Source organism: Melospiza georgiana, chromosome 12, assembly GCF_028018845.1.
Source record: "Melospiza georgiana isolate bMelGeo1 chromosome 12, bMelGeo1.pri, whole genome shotgun sequence".
Classification (NCBI taxonomy): domain Eukaryota; kingdom Metazoa; phylum Chordata; class Aves; order Passeriformes; family Passerellidae; genus Melospiza; species Melospiza georgiana.
This window is the reverse complement of record NC_080441.1, coordinates 4,294,789-4,314,595: the sequence shown is the minus strand read 5'-3', so window position 1 is coordinate 4,314,595 and position 19,807 is coordinate 4,294,789. Positions and strand designations below refer to the sequence as shown.

At 39.0% G+C, this 19,807-nt stretch overlaps 1 protein-coding gene across 1 annotated transcript in view; it reads left to right on the top strand.

Moving 5' to 3' along the window:
- The window catches only part of LOC131088561 (connector enhancer of kinase suppressor of ras 2-like), a 171,875-nt gene that overhangs the window by 100,558 nt on the left and 51,510 nt on the right, over positions 1 to 19,807 (top strand). The window contains exons 7-10 of the mRNA XM_058032712.1: positions 2,038 to 2,097; positions 6,452 to 6,520; positions 15,130 to 15,276; positions 19,166 to 19,299. Of these exons, the coding sequence (XP_057888695.1) occupies positions 2,038 to 2,097; positions 6,452 to 6,520; positions 15,130 to 15,276; positions 19,166 to 19,299 (410 nt within the window). The remainder of the gene's footprint in view (positions 1 to 2,037; positions 2,098 to 6,451; positions 6,521 to 15,129; positions 15,277 to 19,165; positions 19,300 to 19,807) is intronic.

Here is a 19,807-nt window from a genome sequence, read left to right as displayed (position 1 = left end):
TAAGAGATAAAATTATAATTTGAATTTTTCCAAAAATACGCAGAGATTAACAAGAGTCTAAGAACTCTAGGAAGAAGTAAGTGGTAAAATTTAGTGCAAAATTTAGCACTCTGTCCTCTTGTGGCCCTAAAGATTTTAATCTGTTGGGTTTTTTGAGCAGGGAATAAATCTTGTCAAAGCAAGTGGGATTTTAGGACTGGGATATTAAATTTGATATAAAAGTGTGGCTTGAAATGTGTTCCTGAGGTTGAGCAAGTGCTAAAAGAGCAGGAATGTTGTGTAATATTCTTGTGAAAAGTTCACTGTGGAAATTCAGCATAACTCACACTAGATGGGCAAAACTTCTGCTCAATTAAATAAAAAACTAAAATAAAATTGGGTTTTAATGGAGATTCCCCATCCCATTGTCTATGGGAGCTTTCAGTTTCCCAGGATCCTCTTTGTGTCCTTGAGTTGGCAAAGGGAACCTTGTCCTTTGCTGCTGAAGGGACCACAGAGACAGCAGAACAGCAAACACTGATAAATTAAACAGCTCTAAAAAGGAAATTCTGAAAGGTTCACCAGCAGCTTCTTTCTTCCAACTAATCCCAGTTTGTGAAGCTGATTTCAAGACTGGCAAGGTTTAGTTTGGATTGTTGGTTTTTACAAATGAAGTAGTTTGTAAAGCAGACTAATTTAAGAGAACTGAGATGGGGAACGCAATCTAAGGCAGATTTGTCTATGCAACATTGCAACCTGACAGCAATCAGGTTTGGACAATCTTTATTTTTAAGATTTCAATACATTTAAAAAAAACTTGCTGAAGTGGAATTAGTTTACATTGAGGCAGAAGTTACATTTTCCCATGAAAAATCCAGTCAGACCCAGCTGGAGGAGGTTGCTCGGGGCCTCATCCAGTCACAATTTGATCATCTCCAAATCAGAGATTCCACAGCTTTGCCAGCCTGTTCCAGGCTTTTGTTTTCCTGATGGTAAATCTGAAAAAAAAATCCTTACCCAAGTTCCAACTTGTCTCTTGCTTCTCTCATGCTCCCACTGTGAGGAAGAGTTTGGCTCCATCCCACCTTCCAGTTTAGGCACTTGTGGAGAGCAATATCACCTAAACTTCGTAGGATTTTCAAATTTTGGGTTTTTCTCGAGGGGTTGGGAGGTGGTGTTTGTGTGCCCACCCTGCCTGAAGATCTCCACTAGCATTCAGGAATATGGAAATTGCTTTCTCTGAACAAAATGTTCTTGGTTATTGCTGGGGACTCTAAACTTTGGGGCTGTGACAGCACAAGGTGATGCAGAGCTATCGAAAGAACAATAAATCAGCAGCACAATGTACCAATTAGATTAATTAGATTTCCAAAGTGATGGATAAGGATGCTGAGGGGAAGCTGTGGCCTGGCTCCTGAGAGGGAGGCACAGGAGCCACTGAGCATCCCTGGCATTGGGCTCTGAGTGTGCTCAGCTCCACAGATCCCTGCTCTGCCTGTCCCTTTCCATCTTGTCAGTCTCCTCCTGAAGCAGAATTCTTGATGGACTAATTACAAAGCTCCTGTTAGTTCACTAAGCTCATTTCCCCCATAAATTAGCAATATGAGCACTGGCTCCCGTCTTTTCTGAGTCTGGCTCTGGCTTCACTTTTACTGAATCAGTAACTCTTTGAAAATGGGGCATTTAAGTTTAAAAACTACTCCTGCTCATGCTTTCAGTTTCAATACTTCTTTTATGTCATTGTAATAAAAAGAGATCATGTTAAATATTTCAAATACTGAACAGGCACAAAGTTTTTATGCTGATGCTCCATATTGAACTCTGCTCACAAACTTTGGAATAAAAAAAAAGCATTAAGTGAGAAAACTCTGCTATTTATAGTAGTCTTGAAATAGATTTCTTAAACTTAGATTTGCAAATGTTAATTGACCACGGCTCCTTCCAGTCTGTCCAAATGTTATGGTCCTTAGAGCAAATCTATTATTTTAATTATCATGCAAATGTCCTGTATTTGTTTCCTACAATTATTAATTACCCTTTTTGCTCTTTATTTTGCAGGGAATGTATATCAAATCAACATATGATGGACTACATGTAATCACAGGAACAACAGAAAACGTAAGATCCTTTATTTTAAAATAATTTCATCATGCTTACAATTATTTTCTGTGTATCTGCAGTGCATTTTGTAATATGTAAGCTTGCTTTAAACCAAGCCACTTTTTATTAATGTCTTTTTTCCTTTTTTAGGTATATGTATCATATTACCTTTTTAAAGACTTAGTGCCCTTGAACACAGACATAGAAAAGCCACTGTGTTGAAATTATTAATAATTAATGCTATAATAAAGGAAATTCTCAAAATTCTGCCCTCATTATTCCTCAAATTCTCCTTTCTAACAACATTCACACACTTTCTCTCTGGCAAAAGTGGTTTCCTTGTACTTATATTAAGTACATTTTTTATATATATATATATAAAATGTACTTTATATATATATACACACACGTACATGTATATATATAATGTATTTAATATATATATACAGGTACCTGTATATATATATTAAATACATATATATACATATATATTAATATATATATGTACAATATATATACAGTACATACAATACATATATATACAATATATATTTATATTAAGTACATTATATTTTATATTTTCTATCATTTGTAGTAAATACACAGACGAGACCAATTATAATTTTTATTGTAGCCCCAGAGGCATTTGAAAAACCTGAACTAAAATCACAGAGAGTTTTGCAGCTCAAAGATCTGTGTGAGGTTTGAGGGGGCACTAAAGAGTGTGACAGGAACAACAGCTCAGGCTCTAAACATTGTCCTCGTTCCTTAACGTGCAGTTCATGATTATAAATTTGAATAATTAAATTGCCTTCAACTGCTGCCATCTAATTACTGTGACAGACTTTATAACACAACCCTTCTGGTTCTCATCTTCCAGTCACTGCTCCCACTCAGGCTTGGGTCTGTCCAGAGCTCAGAGCTGGGCAAGTGACAGCTTTAGGTTTTATCCAGCTAATATTGGATTTATGGATTGCTGATGCCCAAGGAGCATCACACGAGCTCTGTGAGATGTAAATCCTGCCTGGCAAGTGCCACTGCTCTGCTGGCCCATATGGGTGAGCTCCATGTGGGATATTTTAATTGATTTATATACATTTAGGGGAGTTTATATGGGCTTTGTCAGTGCAAACCCATGGAAAGCCAGATGATTTGTATGTCACAATTTGGGAAGACAATTCTAATGCAAATTAAACTTGAAATTTGTTTGTTTATATTGTCACCATTGGCAGCATTTAGAAATCTAAAAATAACTACATGTGTATCTTGGGTGCTCAAAATTATGATTTGATCCATCTTGATTATGTTGGAGAGATTATGTTCATAGATTGAATTACTCATGCTATAATTAATCCATTTTTTTACTGTAATTCTAATTCATTTCAGAAATATAATGCAGTTTGTAGGGGAAATATTGGTATATTTACAATTGAAATTCACAGGAAGAGTTACTAAATTGCCAGCCACTAGAAATAAGTTCTTTTAATTTGGATTGTCAAAACTTTTTGCTACGACACCACCAGAAGAAATTGCTTTTTTTGGTTTTGCTGGAAGTGTAATCACATGCGCAGATAAACCAGCTTCAAAGACCTTTAACTTCTGGTGTTTCAGCAAATTGATTTTTCATTCCTTTTGAAGGGATAATTGACCTCAGAGCCAGTGTTTAATTAGCTCAGCCTCATCCAAGTCAGGAAAGCAGCTAAAAAGAGAAAGAGCCAGGCCTTTGCTGCTCAGCTGAAGTTAACCATTGTGGATGGAGGTGTTTCCTGCAGCTTCCTGCTCTCCTCCATGCCCCACTTAAAGCCAAGGAGTTTGTTAAAGTCACTTTGAATTCCAGGAATGTTTCTGTTTCATGTTTGCTCCTGGGCTGCCAAAATTCCACAAGTTTCTAATAAAAGGAGAAAGTGGCTCTGGAGCCAGGTGGGTTTTCACATCCCCACCTGAAGCGTGGGGTAAAATCCTGTTTGTTGTAGGGCAGGAGGGCTCGGGGGCTGAGGTGGGGTCTGATCTGCCCAGGGCTCAGCTCAGAACTGGAGCCCAGAGTGAACAAAACCCTCTGAGAGCTCGGGCAGGTGAGGGGCTGGGAATGGAGAACCAGAGAAAAGAATGGGAATGGAAAACCAGAGAAAAGGCTGGGAATGGAAAACCAGAGAAAAGGCTGGGAATGGAGAACCAGAGGAAAGGCTGGGAATGGAGAACCAGAGGAAAGGCTGGGAATGGAAAACGAGAGAAAAGGCTGGGAATGGAGAACCAGAGGAAAGGCTGGGAATGGAGAACTAGAGAAAAACTGGGAATGGAGAACCAGGGAAAAACTGGGAATGGAGAACCAGAGAGAAGGCTGGGAATGGAAAACAAGAGAAAAACTGGGAATGGAGAACCAGAGAAAAGGCTGGGAATGGAGAACCAGAAAAGGCTGGGAATGGAAAACCAGAAAAGGCTGGGAATGGAAAACCAGAGGAAAGGCTGGAGGTGAAGAACCAGAGCTCAGGCTGGGAATGGAGAACCAGAGAGAAAGCTGGGAATGGAGAGCCAGAGAAAAGACTGTGAATGGAGAACCAGAGAGAGAGAGAAAGGCTGGGAATGAAGAACCAGAGAGAGAGAAATTCTGGGAATGAAGAATCAGGGAAAGGCTGGGAAGGAAGAACCAGCAGTGGGCAGAAGATAAAAGCTGTGCTTGGAGCAGCCCAGTCAGGCTGGGAATCACCCTGTCCAGGGCTGGCTGATTGCCCTGTTGGCTAATTGTTGGGTAATCAATAATTGGGTAATCTCCTGCCCCCAGAGCCCTGGCTGGCTCTGGCAGCACAGGCTGGCCCCTGGGGGGGATGAGTCTCTCTGGCATTTGATTCAGAAATAATTGCAGTCATTTCCCTGTCAGTGGCAATTTGGGTTTTTCTTGTATTGCCTCCTCTTCTCTTTGCTCCTTTTATTTATGTTTTATGTTTTTAATCTCCATTCACAAGAGGAATGAGGGGGATTTTGGGTTGAAGACAGTGCAGCTGAGGAGTTCTTGCCTGCAGTGAGGTCATGACCATGAACTTCTCCACACACTTGATGAACATCACTTTCAGTTCAGATAAATCCTTTCTTCCTTTGTGTTTGACACGTGCCTCCTTTATTGTGTTTAACAATTTGTGTTTTAGGCTGGCTGCAGGAGCTCTCCAGGAGCTCAGCTACATTTTGGTAACAGCTTTTTCTCTGTGCAGCTCTTCAGCAGGTTTAGAGCCAGGCCGCCCCCTCCAGCTGCAAGTGGCTCCTTTTCTGCCTTTCTTAGGAGCCTGCTTGCTTGGCAGGGAGCTTGAACTGTTTATGGAAGATTATTTTGCTTTAAAAGTTTCAGCACTTTTTGTTTGACAAGGGACACTCAGTCCTCTCTTCTCTCTGACCCTGCATCTCAGGAGTAAATTTCCCCCCTTGTCCAAATCTCCTGACTGAACAGCCAGCCAACTTCCACTGGGTTTATTTTCCAAGGTGATGTCTCAGCTCTTGAATTCTTTGTGTTTTTTTCCTCCTGAATGCCAGGTTGGTGTGCTCTGTGTCAGTAGAACATCTGTAAGCCAGGGCACAGTGCAAACAATTTGCTTGAGTTCTCAGCTCTCTGAGAACTGCTGATCTCCTGAATGCCCCTGGTTTCTCTCACAGATTTAAGATTTCACCAAAGCTTCTAAAAATTATTTGTGCAATAGTAGTTGCCCATGTTTGAGTGGTTCCTCAATGGGTTTTAATCCATTTTCACCTGCTCAGAGCAAGCTATATTTAGGATAAGGGAGTTTTCCAGCTCCAGAATTGCAAATATATGTGAATTGTGTGTGTACATAAAATCTCCTGAAGAGCAAGTCCCTTGCACCCATTTGTAAATTAACACATTCTGTGTTCAAATGGTTCATTTAGCCCTGTCTGGGAAGTGCTGGAGCTGCATTTGAAGGTACAAATACCCTGAGTGTACAGAGCATCTCCAGCTCCCCTCAGCAGTGACTCTGCTCTGGAGAGGACTGAGCCCTGACTTCTGCCCACACCTGGCTGGTCCTGGGTGTGTTGTAACAGATTTAACTCCATGGGATGTGAATTCACCCAGGGGAATCCCAACAAGGTTGTGGCTGCTCAGCTAAACAAAATGGAATAGCTCAAATGGCCACAAGTGGCAGCTGGAATTCTAGGTTGGAATGGCAAATGGAATTCTAGATAACTCCATCAAATGTTACCAGAAAAAATATTTTTCCCTTATGAATTTGACCAGTTACCATTATTTGACAGCAATAAGACTTCTTTTGGCACAGCTTTCTTGCCTCTTTCAGCATTCATTGTTTTAATTCCTGCTCTTTCCTTCCACCTCCACATCCTCCCTGTAAAGTGAATTTTTCTCTCTTGTCCTCAGTCTCCTGCTGACCAGTGTAAGAAAATCCATGCTGGTGATGAGGTGATCCAGGTCAACCACCAAACTGTGGTAAGTATTCTGGAAATTCTGTGCTCAGGCTTTGCAACACAGAAAAGTAAAAAAGCTGGTAAAAAGTACTAATTCTTCTTTGCTCAACTATATTATTATTATTATTTATGTCTTTTTAAACATCATATTCACTGCTTATTCTTAATAAGAAAAGGCCCAAATTGAGTCCATAACCAGCCCAGAAGGATTAAGCCAAATTTACATTTTGCACAGCTGCTGTTCAACATCAAACTCTTCTTATATAAGGAGATCCAAGAATATTTCCTTGAAGTTCTTAGACTTCTCATTATGCACTTGCCAGCTGGTTTAACTTCTCCTCTTGAACAGAATTTTGCATTCTGTTTAATGCAGGATCCAGATTAATAATGCAGAAGTGCTGTAACAGCCATGTATGCTGAATCTGTTGGGGGAAAGATATAAAAATGATTAAAGTGTTGATAGAAATCTGCCAGGGTTGGGGTTTGGGCATTCTTGGATGGAGATTTATTTTTAAGACAACCATAAGCAGGTGGATGCTGAACCTCAATATTGAAGAATGTAATTTAAATGTAATTTAAATAGTTCCAGAGTTGCTGGAGGAAGGAACACTGGTATTTATTATTTCTTAGGGATAACTAGTGATAAGGACAACGGTAACTTCCTAAGGAACTCCTAATTTAGCTATTTCACTTAGTCCTGGTGAACCCCATCTCCAGACAGAGCAAATGCAAAATTAAGAAATCTCTTTCTGTCTGTCACTTGTGTGAAGTGGAAATATGAAAGTCTGGCTATTAAAATCTTATGATTAGAGAGCAAATATTTTCTCTTGAAAAGAAGTATAACTTATTCATTTACACTTTAAATGTTAATGCAACACACAGCTCTTATCTGTATTAGAGAGTTGTCATAGTTACAGGCTGAAATATGCATTAGGCTGGCTTTCTCCATCAAACACACTCTTCTAGTGACAGATCTGATTTAATCTTTACTCCCATAGGTGAAATCCCCCATTCAGCTTCTCAAGAATTGGCTTTTTTAGCAACTCTTTCCATGTCTGTTATTACAGCAGGCTCAAGGTGGTTGATACTTGTAATCCCTTTCCACCTGAGGGCACAGGACCAACAGCTGAGTCAAGAGCCATAAAAGACTTTTTTTCTAAAAGAATCCCCCCCATAATAAATTAATTATTCATTCTGAAGTTTCTAACAAGCCAAGGAAATAGATAAAGGCCACTGGAAACTTATTCTTGCTTTAATAATGGCTGAGAAAGTCTCATTATGTGTCCAGTTTGGAAAAATCAGGCAGCAATAGTGAGTGTTTGCATGGTTCAGAGGTGTGTGTCCAACTCTCACCCCTCATGGATTAGGAGTTTTAATATTTTAAATATCCCTTAGATCTTCAAGTGTCACTTCTGGCACTCCTTGCTGCAAGCCACCGTCAGCTGTGCTCCTTCTTCCCCCCACTTACCACGATATCATGATCCACATTTTGCTTATAATTAGCATTATTTCCATTAGTGGACTGGAATTATTCAAAGGCAACAGCTCATTAAATTTCCACATAATCAAAATTCTAATATTAGCACGACCAGCTCATAAAAAGGGGTGTAACCCATTTGAAAATAATGGCTGGGGGGGGCAGAGAGCTTGCAGATCTCTGGTGTTCCTACAGGTTTTCCAGAGAAGATTTTATTTTGGTTATCCTAACCAAGACATTTGTTTAAGGTTGATGTTTCTGGAGCATTTTGGTACCAATATTTTGCATTATATCAAATGTAAATCCTTCAACACAATGTGTTTGGAAGAAACTGTCCTGAAGATGATTAGAAAATGTCATTTTTCCTGCCATTGCTGGAAACACTTCCCTGGGCAGAGAAAGCATGGATTCCTTTTAGCAGATTCCAATCCCATAGCTGGCTTTAAATTTAAAAAAACCAGCACCATTAAATCTGATTTTGACTGAACTAGGCCAGTGTATTTTCTGGATAAATTCATATTCATTTAATGTGATCATCTGAGTTTTAAAATTTTCATTGATGTTCCCACAACCTGTAATAAATTGCTCCGGTAGTTAATTATTCTCATTGCTGGGGGGAAAAAAGTCATTTTATTTGTAGTCTATATTTGTCTGGCACAAGCTTCCAGTCCTTTGATCTCGATGTATTTTTATCTCTTAAATTGGAGAGCAGGTTTCTCTTTTAGGTATTTTCAGGATGCAATCAAATTAGCTCATCACTCTTTTTTTTTTTTTTAGTAAGGTGGATAATTTGAGCACTTCCAGTTTGTCATCCTAATGCATGACCCTCCTCAGCATCCTGTTTGAATTTTTGAATTCCAGCTGCAGCACTCTGCATTTCTCACAGGAGTTATGGAGCTGTCCAGGGCAAGGCTGCACTCATGGGCAGGGCAGAACTCAAAGAATAAAAATGAGATTGCAGAGCCTGGAGCTGCTCCAGGGCAGGGTCAGGGTGGATTTCAGGAAATGCTCTCCCTGCAGAGGGTGCTTGGGCACTGAACAGATTCCTCGGGGAATGGGCACAACTTTTCACAGTTTTACTTCATTTTTCTAAAAGCTTTTCTATGGAGCTGAGAGTTAAAAACTGTTCAGGAGGTATTAAAGGACAGCTGCTTCCAAATTATGTAATGCAACAACTGAAAAGGGGAGAAATAAAAGCTTTTCCACGTGGAATCTGGTCTAACCAAGGAACACTCTGTAATACAATTACAAAGATCAAAGAAAAAATAATAGTACTTTAAGCAAGAAATTAATTAAAGCAGGCAATTCACCACTGGCTGTTAAGATCATTTAATCATTATCCAATTTCCTTATTTGCTTTTCTGCTTTTTCTTGCTTATAAGATTTTAATAAAACAGTGTAAGAAACTTTAAGAATAAGTTATACATTCTAAATTTCTGCCATCCTAACTCTATTTTCTCTACAATCCAACAACAGGCACCAATTCTGCCAGTGCCTTGTAGATTTTTACTTCCTTTCTCATAAAATTCTACAGAAGTACTAAAGATGCCACTGTAGCACTTCTTTGTTTGCAAAATTAACAATTACTTTTTAGGTAGTGTATTTTTTGCTACTTAGTTGTAATAGTGGATTTTATATTGCAATTATTTTTCAACATAAACTTATGAAAATTAAATTGTGTTAATTTTCCTTTTTAGATAGTTTTTCAGACAATGAAAATATTGGAGATCAAATAAATATTGATCCATTTACCTGACCACCTGTACAATACTTAGTCTCCTTCTGGATAGAGAAGTGATTTGTAAACAAGGGAAAACTGAATTTCTCTGTCTTCTATTCTTTGTATTTTTTTTTTTTTTTTGGTGAGGGTTAGGATTTGAAGGTTATTTCATAGGACAGAGAGCAATAAGAAGGCTTTTAGTAATTCCTGTTGAAAGCTCGATGTTACTCAGGAGCACCTGGCAGGACTCCAGGAGTCAGAATGTTGTAATTAATCCCAAACCAACTGAGCACCACGGAGCTGATGTGACTGAAAATGGCAAAGATGAACTTTGAATTAATCAGGAACAGGTTTCCAGGAGAAACTGAGTTTGGATACCATTGTCTTGACATTAGTAATATCTTGTCTGAAATAGTGTGTGATCTCCAGGTCGTTTACAGCTATCTAAGGTGTTCACTTAGATAGGAGCATTAAAAAAATGTAATGGGTAAAAAGGAAAATGTGTCATCTGTCTCACAGGAAGAGGAATTATTTAAGGATTTCAGTTTGGTTAACTCAGCCAGCTGGGGCTGAGACAGAATTCCTCTTTCTCCACAGACAGAGGCAATAAAGACCAGAAAGAGAAACAAATCCTCAAGGCATAAAACACTGCTGTGCCAGAGCAAGAGGCCACAGAAATATCTGTAATAAATCTGTTGTGCTACTTGTTTCTTATATTCTCTTGAAGCAGCTGCAGGTTTTAACTGAAGGAGCTGCATTTTCACACTCGAGGTTGTTCTTTGGAAGGATGGACCCTGTGATTTCAAGGGCAGAGAAGAAGGATGGGGACAGATTTTTAGTAGGGTCTGTTGTAGAGGGGCAATGACTTTATACTGAAAGGGGGGAGATTTGGATATAAAGAAGGATTTTTTTGCAGTGAAACACAGGCACAGGGTGCCCAGAGAATCTGTGGCTGCCCCATCCCTGGAAGTGTCCAAGGCCAGCTTGGACAGGGCTCTGAGAAACCCACTTGAGAATGTCCCTGCTCCTGGCTCATTTTAAATGACCTTAAAATGTCCCTTCAAACCCCAAATATACTTTGATTCCAAGTACATGCTCAGCAGCCTAATGCCCTTTCATACTCTTCACTGTCAAATTACATGCTTGAAATTAAGTGTGTCAAGAGCCTGGCACAATGAAATCATTTCAGCACTAATTTATTTGTGTGAAGACAGTCATTGAATTAATACCCTTGGTGTCTGTTTGCTGAATTGTAAATATGAGTCCTAATGAGAGCTCATTTTAGGTGGAGGTAATTCTGCAAATGCAGAGCCAGGTCACACCATCTGTGTTTCAGCACACTCTGTGTTGGGAGATGCAAGCAGGGGGAAAAAAAAAAGGACAAAAGCTGTCATGAGAATTTGAACTTCTTTCCCCAAAAGATGTCCTTCTGTTTCCAAACAAAGCGCCACATGTTACTCATTCTCCAGACCCAGCCTTTCAGAAGGGCTCAGCAAAGCCTCTCTCCAGCAGTAGATCTTGCTCCTTCTTGCATTCTTGCTGTGTTTCTCCGTTGGTTAATGAAAATAACTCTGTAAGATAATGGGAGAACATTTGGTTTTAAATCATCAATTCTTGTTAGGAGCAGCTCGAATATTAATGAGAGTGAATCAGCTACAGGTGTTAATGACGAGCTTCCCCTTCAGTGACAGAAAAGTCTTATGATCTTCCAGCACATTTTTGTCTAATAATAATTTCTGATTTCCATCTTAATCAAACCAGCTCTCTTGATTAATTCCCTAATGAGGCAAAGTGAATTACTTAAAATATGAAAAGCTGATAGTCTGCTTCCTTAAGAAAAGTTGGGTTTACAACAGCTGGGTTTTTTTTTAATGCAAATATGAAGAGAGGTCAAACTTTGCAGGTTCAAGTAAATATCCAGATGGCTTTGCTTATGTATTTGAAGAGTCATGAGGGGAAACATCTGTCCTGGTTCCTGTGAGGGGTTAGTGCAGTCATGGCAGAATTACTTGTTTTCAGGTGCTGTGCAATATAGTAGGATATAAATATTTAGAAAATATTTGGCACAACTGATTTCCAGACCAAATGCCTGAAAAGGGAGTTTTAAATTCTTGTTAGTTATTGCTCTGTGTGTCCCCACCCCAGGTGATGCAGTGAGCAGAGCAGGCACAAATCCCCCAGGCAAATTCAGGTGTAACCTCCCTGCCTGCTGTGAGGGACACTCAGTATTTCTGTATTTAAACTTTTATTACTCTGTATTAAAACTTTTCCATTTTTCAGAGTCCTGACAGGGTTTGGTAAAGAGTGAAGGAACTGGGGAACCCATTCCTGCCTTGTCCCCAGAAGTTTCAGGGAAAGCAGAGGAAGGAGCAGATCCCTCTGTCCCCTGTGCACACCCAGCTCCACCATCTGAGCTAATTTTTATTTTCGAATTCCTACTATAATAAATAGGTACAATGTGTTTGGAAGCAATTGGCAGGGAGGTGAATAACTGATCTGGAGGCTCAGACCTCTGGAATCCTCTGATAAACACCACCCTGTCCCACAGTTGAGCTGTTTTCTCAATTCCCTTTCATAGACAAATATATCATGCACTTCATGCCTCTGCAGACACCCAAAAATGCACTGATTTTTTTATATTTTTTGTGTCCATCTGTAGCATTAGGAACTTTTTGTATAAATTTTTCTACAGTGAGTCATCCACAGGCAGGTAGGCTTCCTTTTGAAAAGGGATAAAAGCATGAGCAGAGTTGGGATTTATAACAATGCTGAAATCCCTGCTGCTGGGAGGATGCTTTCCAAATCCCATTCATGCAAATCCAGATCTTCTGAATGAGAAGGAGCAAAGTCATTATGAGGAGAGTCTAAAGGAGTTATTGGAGAACTAAAAATCACTGCTTTGCTCTTAATGAAAATGGGTTATGCCTTTCGTGTTTTTCTCAACATATTAGTTAAGGAGTCCCAGCTACAAAGTTATCAGGTTTGGGTATACAAAATTACCTCAGCATTGTGGAATTTCCTGGTAAAGGAATTTATTGTTTTAGCAATTAATACTTTTGAAACTAATTTTTTAAAAGTTGCTGTATTCTTAATTTTCCACCATATAGTTTCTATGAGAAAACTAACAAATCCTTTAATGCAGACAGGAGGCCACAGGTTTCTTTTGTCGGATTTTGTTTTTCAACATTGAGGATGTAAAAACAAAAATTAATAATTGTGCCAATCTTAATCGTAAACTATGAAAATTTCAAACATCTGTCTCTGACCATTTTGAGTGAATTCTTTTGCATTCTTCTGTGTTTCTGCCATCTTTAGCATCTAAATTAGCATCCATTTTCATTTATGGAGGAAAATGAAAAGTATCACGTTGGTCTTTTATTTCTTCATTGATCTAATGTGAATTTACCTTTGCTGAAATATCTCAACCCATTTTGTAGAATTCAATTTTGACTGTATGTTCTAAAAATCTTAAAGGAGCAAAATACCTTTGTGAAGAATGCATCTTATCAGAGCTAGAAATCAGTAATTGCTTTAAAGACTGATTCTTTAGGAGTAAATGTCAAAATCTGACTCAAGGACTGGTTATCAACTCAGATTTTTAATCCACTATAATGACTTGTCTTTATTCAAAGCTATTTTTAGTAATACAATTTATAATAAGTTGTCCAAATTCCTGAGAGCATTTTATCATTGCCCAGTAGTAATGAGTGCAGACGGTGCTCTGATAGATCTTGGTATTTAATGGTTTTGTCATTAAGGTTCTCATTGGAATAATTTATCCTTCACTTAATTATTTATCATTCTTTTCTAAAAGGAGCCCATGGAACTCTAAGGATTTCGGCAATCTGAAAATTACATCAATCTATAAAAATCAGAGAGAGTTCCACTTCATTTCTGTAATTGAGTAAAAGAAAAAAAAAATATATGGCCCCTGTGTTTTATAAACACAGCCCAAACTGGAGGAGATTTTTGGGATGCAAGCTGCCATGCTTGCATTTGTCTGGATGTGCCCTATTTACAATTACTGCTGTTGTCTGGTTTCCTGTGGCCACTGCATTTTTAGAAAGTTTTCAATAGAACAGCAGCATTAAATATAGAACAGAAGTTTTAAAAGCTTTTAAAAATCCTTTTTGGAGTTCCAACACATCTTGCAGTTCTGTCCCAGGGGGATGCTCACAGTGGGATCCTGGCTTTGGCCCTCTGTGGAGGCAGCTTGGAACCTGACAGTCATATCCCAAATTCTCTCCAGCCCTTAGAAACCATTTTTGTTCCAATCTCTTGGAGTTTGTTTTCTATTTTCCCTTCAGCTTTTTGTGTAATCAGATATTATCTTCCTCTAAGAGGAAGTCATTACAAACTCCACCTGATAAAACAAGGGGGTGAATGCAGATGTTCTGTGCCTGAGCACCTAAATAATTTATTGCCCTGCTTTTTAATAGCAGTGGGAATTCACTCTTTGGTCAGAAGAGAAACTATGATTAAAATGTTGAACCCTGACAGGTCAAACATGGCCAGTATATAAATATTTAGTGCTTGCATGTATTGGTGCTGGTTCCGTTCTGGGATTCACTGAACCTTTCATTCTCACAGGTTCATGTCAGGGCTGGTGCAGCTGCTTGGGAAGGTTGTGTCTGGGAATTGTATGGACACAGCATCCCAATTCCTGCAGTGCAGCTCTGTCAGATTTGTGGCAGTCACAGCATTTATGGCAGGTCTTTACCATGGCCATGAACTACTGCTCTAAAAATCTGCTCTGAGCGGGACAGAAAAGGCAGGGGAAGGAGAAAAGCCCTAAAAAGAAATTTTATATGGCTTTGTGTATAAATAATTCATAATAATATAATAATTCATAAATTCCTATTTAAATAATCAAATTGATTAAGATATGTCTCTAAGTATTTTTTTTTCTGAGTGGCACATCCTTACAGTACCAGTGATTTCCTTTTTTATGGCTCTGTTTGCAATTTACAGTAACTTGGAGGCTCAGCTGTGCCCAGGGGCTGTACAGATAAATCAATAAATGATCATTTATCTCCAGGCAGGGGCTTGCAGCTCTCACATACATGCTGCATTTGTTGTTCCAGCACAGTCTGGCTCCCTCCTCAGCACTCCCTGTTAAAACTCAGAGCTCAGACTGAAATGATTTCATGACTTTAGACCTCACCTTCTGATTTAAAACGTTCCATGATCTCACAAGTTATTGAAAGGGTGACAGTGTTCACTTCTGCCTTATTTTGTTCAGGAACATGGCTAAAGAAAAGAAAGATAAAAATCCAGCTGGAGCAGCATGATTATAGTGCAACAGGGTTTATAAAAACTGCTTGTGTTTGTGAGGAGCAGGCTGTAATAGACCTTGTTGGTTAACAGAACATTTCCTTCACATTTCAACTTAAATGGAAAGCTTTCAAAATTCAATTATGGACTTTTTCCTTAGGTTGGCTGGCAGTTAAAGAACCTAGTAAATGCACTGTGGGAAGACCCAAATGGAGTGATTTTAACCTTGAAAAAACGTCCTCAGAATACCCTGGTTTCTGCTCCTGCCCTTCTGAAGAATGTGAGGTGGAAGCCTCTGGCCCTGCAGGTAAGCGGTGCTGCAATGTCATGGTAAATCCTTTATTCAAGAGGAAACACTGCAATTTTACCTTCCAGTGAAGGGAACAGGAGCCGTCCCAAACTCCTCTGAAGCAGAGTTCTGAGATAAACAAGTGTGGCAATGCTCAGATTGTTTTCTCCATATTTTGGTGACTCTGGGAGCCACAGGAGTTCAGAAAGGAAAGAACATTTACAGAAAGTTTTATGGAGAACAAGGTTCAGAGCCTGTTCTGCCTGGCAGTGCCTCCCTGTTTCCATTATTTCACAGTCTGTCACCTACTTGTTTGTAACCAAGTGTGTCAGATCCATTAAATTCCAGGAGAATCCTGCTCCTGTTGCACACCTCTCGTGCAGGTGGAGTTTTTGGCAGCAGGGATGACAAAACCTCTGCTATTTTCTGTGTACTCACTCCTTGAAAACCTGCAGATGCAAAAAAAATAAAAGACAATTGTGAACATCACAGCTGCTTCTTCCTACAGCAGGAAAATCTGAACTCAAAATGTCATTTTTAAAGGAAAGGCTTGCCAGTAAGTCAGTAACTATTGATGGTTGTCTTTAATGCCATTTAAAATCCTGTAAGAAGCTGATGTCCTTCCATCATGTGGAAGCTTCTCAGAGCTGTTTTGTTTGGTTCATAGGACACATGAATGTGTTTCTGAATGATTTTTAAATTAATGAAACAAAACAAACCCTTCAAGCTTATCCAGGCAGATTTCCTCCCTGCCTGGCATTTTCTAAATCTTTCATTTCTCAGAGTTCCTGAATCCTGCACAGTGGCTTCACTTCAGGAGTTTGTGCAATCCTTGCAGCCCAGGAATGCTGACAGTGGGATTTAGGGCCACCTCTCCTTCTCTGTGCTTGCCCTGGGGGAGAGGAACGGGGCCCTGGGACCCCCAGAGGGGATTTTTCTGTCACAACTCTGCAGGAATAACATCCTTTGCTCTGGCAAGATGCTCATGTATCTGCTTGTGAACTTCAGATGGAGCCTCCAGGGGCAGCAAAATGGAAATTGCAATGGCACAGGGCTTCCAGAGAGATCTTCTCTTTAGATTTGTGCAGTAAAGAATCATAATTCAGGGGCAGCTCTGGATGTGAGGCTGTGGCACAGTGAGCAGTGTGTGCTGTACGCTCTGCATGCATGGATTTACCAGCAAAAATGCAACTTTTGTTGTGGTAGCCAGAGAATTGAAAGTGCACCAAGCTGCTTTCGTGGAATTATCAGCAGTTCTGGTTTTGTGATGTCTCCTCTCCTGATGAGCCCCTGAGGAGCAAAGGGTGCTTGGAGTGTCTCCTTCCTGGGATGTATTCCTTATTTATCAGAGAATAGTGGGGTGAAGCATTTAAATAAAAATATAAACCTCTTTGGAAAACAAAACCAGCCCTGCCAGTGTTATTTCTCAAGAGTAGGTTCTGTTATGAGGCATGGAAAACCGGTTTTAGATCTTTTATTCTTCCTGCCCCAGAGACGAGCTCGAGTGTGAGGAGCTGGATCCGTGTCAGGGCGCAGGTTTTGGGTTTGCCTGCTTCCCGCAGCTCTCACCTGGATCTGGTGTTATTTATTATTGTCAGTAATGACTTGGAAGCAGCCTGATTAAATTTCAAGATGCCACTGAAGCCTGTGCTTCCTGGACAGCTGACACAACAGCTTGTTGCTGCTGGAAGCAGTGAGCTCACTTCCCTCTCCTGTTGGCTGCACTGCCCTCACCTTTCCGTGACTTTGGCATTTTTCAGACTCTAGAGCTGTGGAATTGTAGGAGAATTTCTGGCTTTGTTTGCTTGGTTGTTGTTCTGGAGGTTCTGCTGCTCAGGGATTAAATGAATCCTGCAGAACAGGCTTTGGGACAGCAGAGAACACAGCTCAGACAGGAGGGTCCACAGCGAGGGAAGAGCAGGACAGGGAGCGGCCACACAGCCCCAAACTGCAGGAAAACACCCCAGAGAAAGCAGATTGAGAGAGAAACAGCTCAGCAAAAGTCAGACTGTCACAAAAAAGGGATAACACACATGGGTGTGCTGCACTTCATGGCATATTCCAGCTCCTCATCCATACATGTTTCTGTGCACATGCTGTTTTCATGGCGCACCCCATAGATCGATTTCTGCGTCCACATGTGGAGCAATTTTTCCATTCTGATTTAAAATAGAATGGAAATCATTCAATTTTATGGAAATGAATTTTTTGCTGGTAAAAAAACCCCCAAAACAACCAAAACAAAAGCAGTACCTATTTAGGGAAGGCAAAAAGGAAATAGGGTTTAAGAAGTTGAAATCGTATTTGTTACCTCAGGTTGGTGCACAGCAGGAAGTTTTAAATAAAAGTTGTCATGTTCTCTATTGTTGCTTAAGGCACTTAAAGAGGTTATTAATATTTTTTCTGCAATAATTAAGTTTAAAATTATACCACATAGGTAATTTATGAATTATTGATGATACAGAATCTCTGAGGCCTTATAAAATTTATTACTTGGCCTTGTTGTAGTATTCTTTTGCTTTAGAGGGTTTTCCTTGATGCTGAATTACAACAGCAGAGTTTCCATTTGTCAGTTCTGTGTTCTTTTATCTTTCTGTGATATTTGTGACACCATTTTTTTCCCCTTTTGTCTCTGGCTGACATTATGTGATAGTGGAAGATTATTTGAATTTTAAACTCCCTAATTATTTTCCCACTCAGGACAAAATGTTTTTGCTTTTGTTTTTTTAATTGGCAATGGCAAATAGGCCTCTGCACCCTACAACTTCACTCAAATAAAATATAATATATATTGGTTTTTTTCTTTTTATTTGGAGAACTTTTCAAATTGGAATAATCCTTCTGTCACAACTAATTTATCCAGAACAATTACACCATTTATTATTTCGTTTATCAATAAGCATAGTTAGTAATGTAATTTTGATCCCTTTGTAGAATGACATTCTTATAAAAAAACATCATTTTTTGGTATTTAGGACTGCTTTTACTTTTTGAACTGCATAAAAAATATTTCAGTGTTTACCTCTGGAGGATAGAAAACATTTTATTTAGAAAGAGATCAGTGTTTATACCTTTCATCCAAATTTTGAGTCACTGGCTTTTCCTTCCACCTGTAGAAAACTGGTTGTATCTATTTAAACATAACTTCTATAAATAAAAATATTTCCTATTTCTTGAGTATCAACACAGACTGAACCTTGGTTGAAAAATATTCTTTGTTTATATCTCTGTATCCTGCCCAGCATATTTGGTTATCATCCTTCTGGTCCTTGCAGACCATTGGCTTGAGTTTCTCTGTGACATCTGAATCAAACAATTCTGTTCAATGCCATGAGAAAGTTTAAAAAGTAAAAATCTTAACCTAAACAATAAATAAATATCCTTTAATTTCTATTTCTTTGCTATTTACCATAGCTTTATAGCCATGGTATTGTATCACCATGGCTGTAAAGCCAAAGGACAATGAATTCTGCTGTCTTAATCAAGATGTTCTGTCCTTGCTAACAATAAATCTTCCACTGAAACCAACACAATCATTTCATTCAGTGCAAGTATTCCAGAGCTCTGTAATTAACTTCTGTATTAATGGCATTTAATACAGTGTGTCCTTTCTCCTCAGATAATTGATTTTCTGCATTGATTAAAGATCATATTTTGATTGAGTCTCAGATTTTCCCTTGAGGTGGTTTTCAAATTAATTTAATGGTCGTTTATCAGTTTCTTTCATAACTTTCTTGAAGTCTAGAGTTTCACTGGACACCTTTTTGGAAGAAACCTCAGAAATTAAAAAAATGGCTAATCCAAAAAAAGAGGTCAAAATTCCTAAAATTACACACACTGATTTTGTTGTTTCTTGTAGCACGGAAAACATTAATTTATTCTTCATGTGCCTTTTTGATTTTTGCAGCCTGTGATTCCAACCAGCCCCACGAGCAGCTCTACAACCCCAACGAGCACGATGGGCATGTCCTCAAAAATGGACAACTCTGCACTCCAGGATGTTTTCATTCTCTCCCCTATGTCAGGACTTTATGGCCCCAGGTATTTATGTCCTAAGGAATTTGAGGTTTTGAAAAATAAAATTTTACACTTTGATTTCATTAGATTTATAAAACAAAACCAAAATTAACAGACCCATCATCAAGGTAAATAATTAAGAAAATTAAGAGCTAAAAATACATTAAGCACCATATCATTGTTTTGAGTAACTTAATTTTCACTTAGCTGAGAAAATGTGGGCTTGTTCCTAAATCAAGAAAGTATTTAAAGAAGTCTTTAAACAGTTGGTTAGATTTACTTTTATGTGTCTACTTCTATCTTATTCTTGAGCGTTTCTGCAAGGGAAACTCTTGTCTGCTCATATTAAAACAATTCCTCATGTTCTCCTTCAGATCCCAGAAAATTCCTGAATGTTTATCTCACAATTAAAGTGGCACCTAATGATGGTTTTCTTAATTTACATTTGTTGAATTGCCTCTCTTATAAAGTGAAGATTTCAATTGCAAAACTTGTGATTTGTAGCATTTGGGAGGGGCAGTTGCATGCTGGA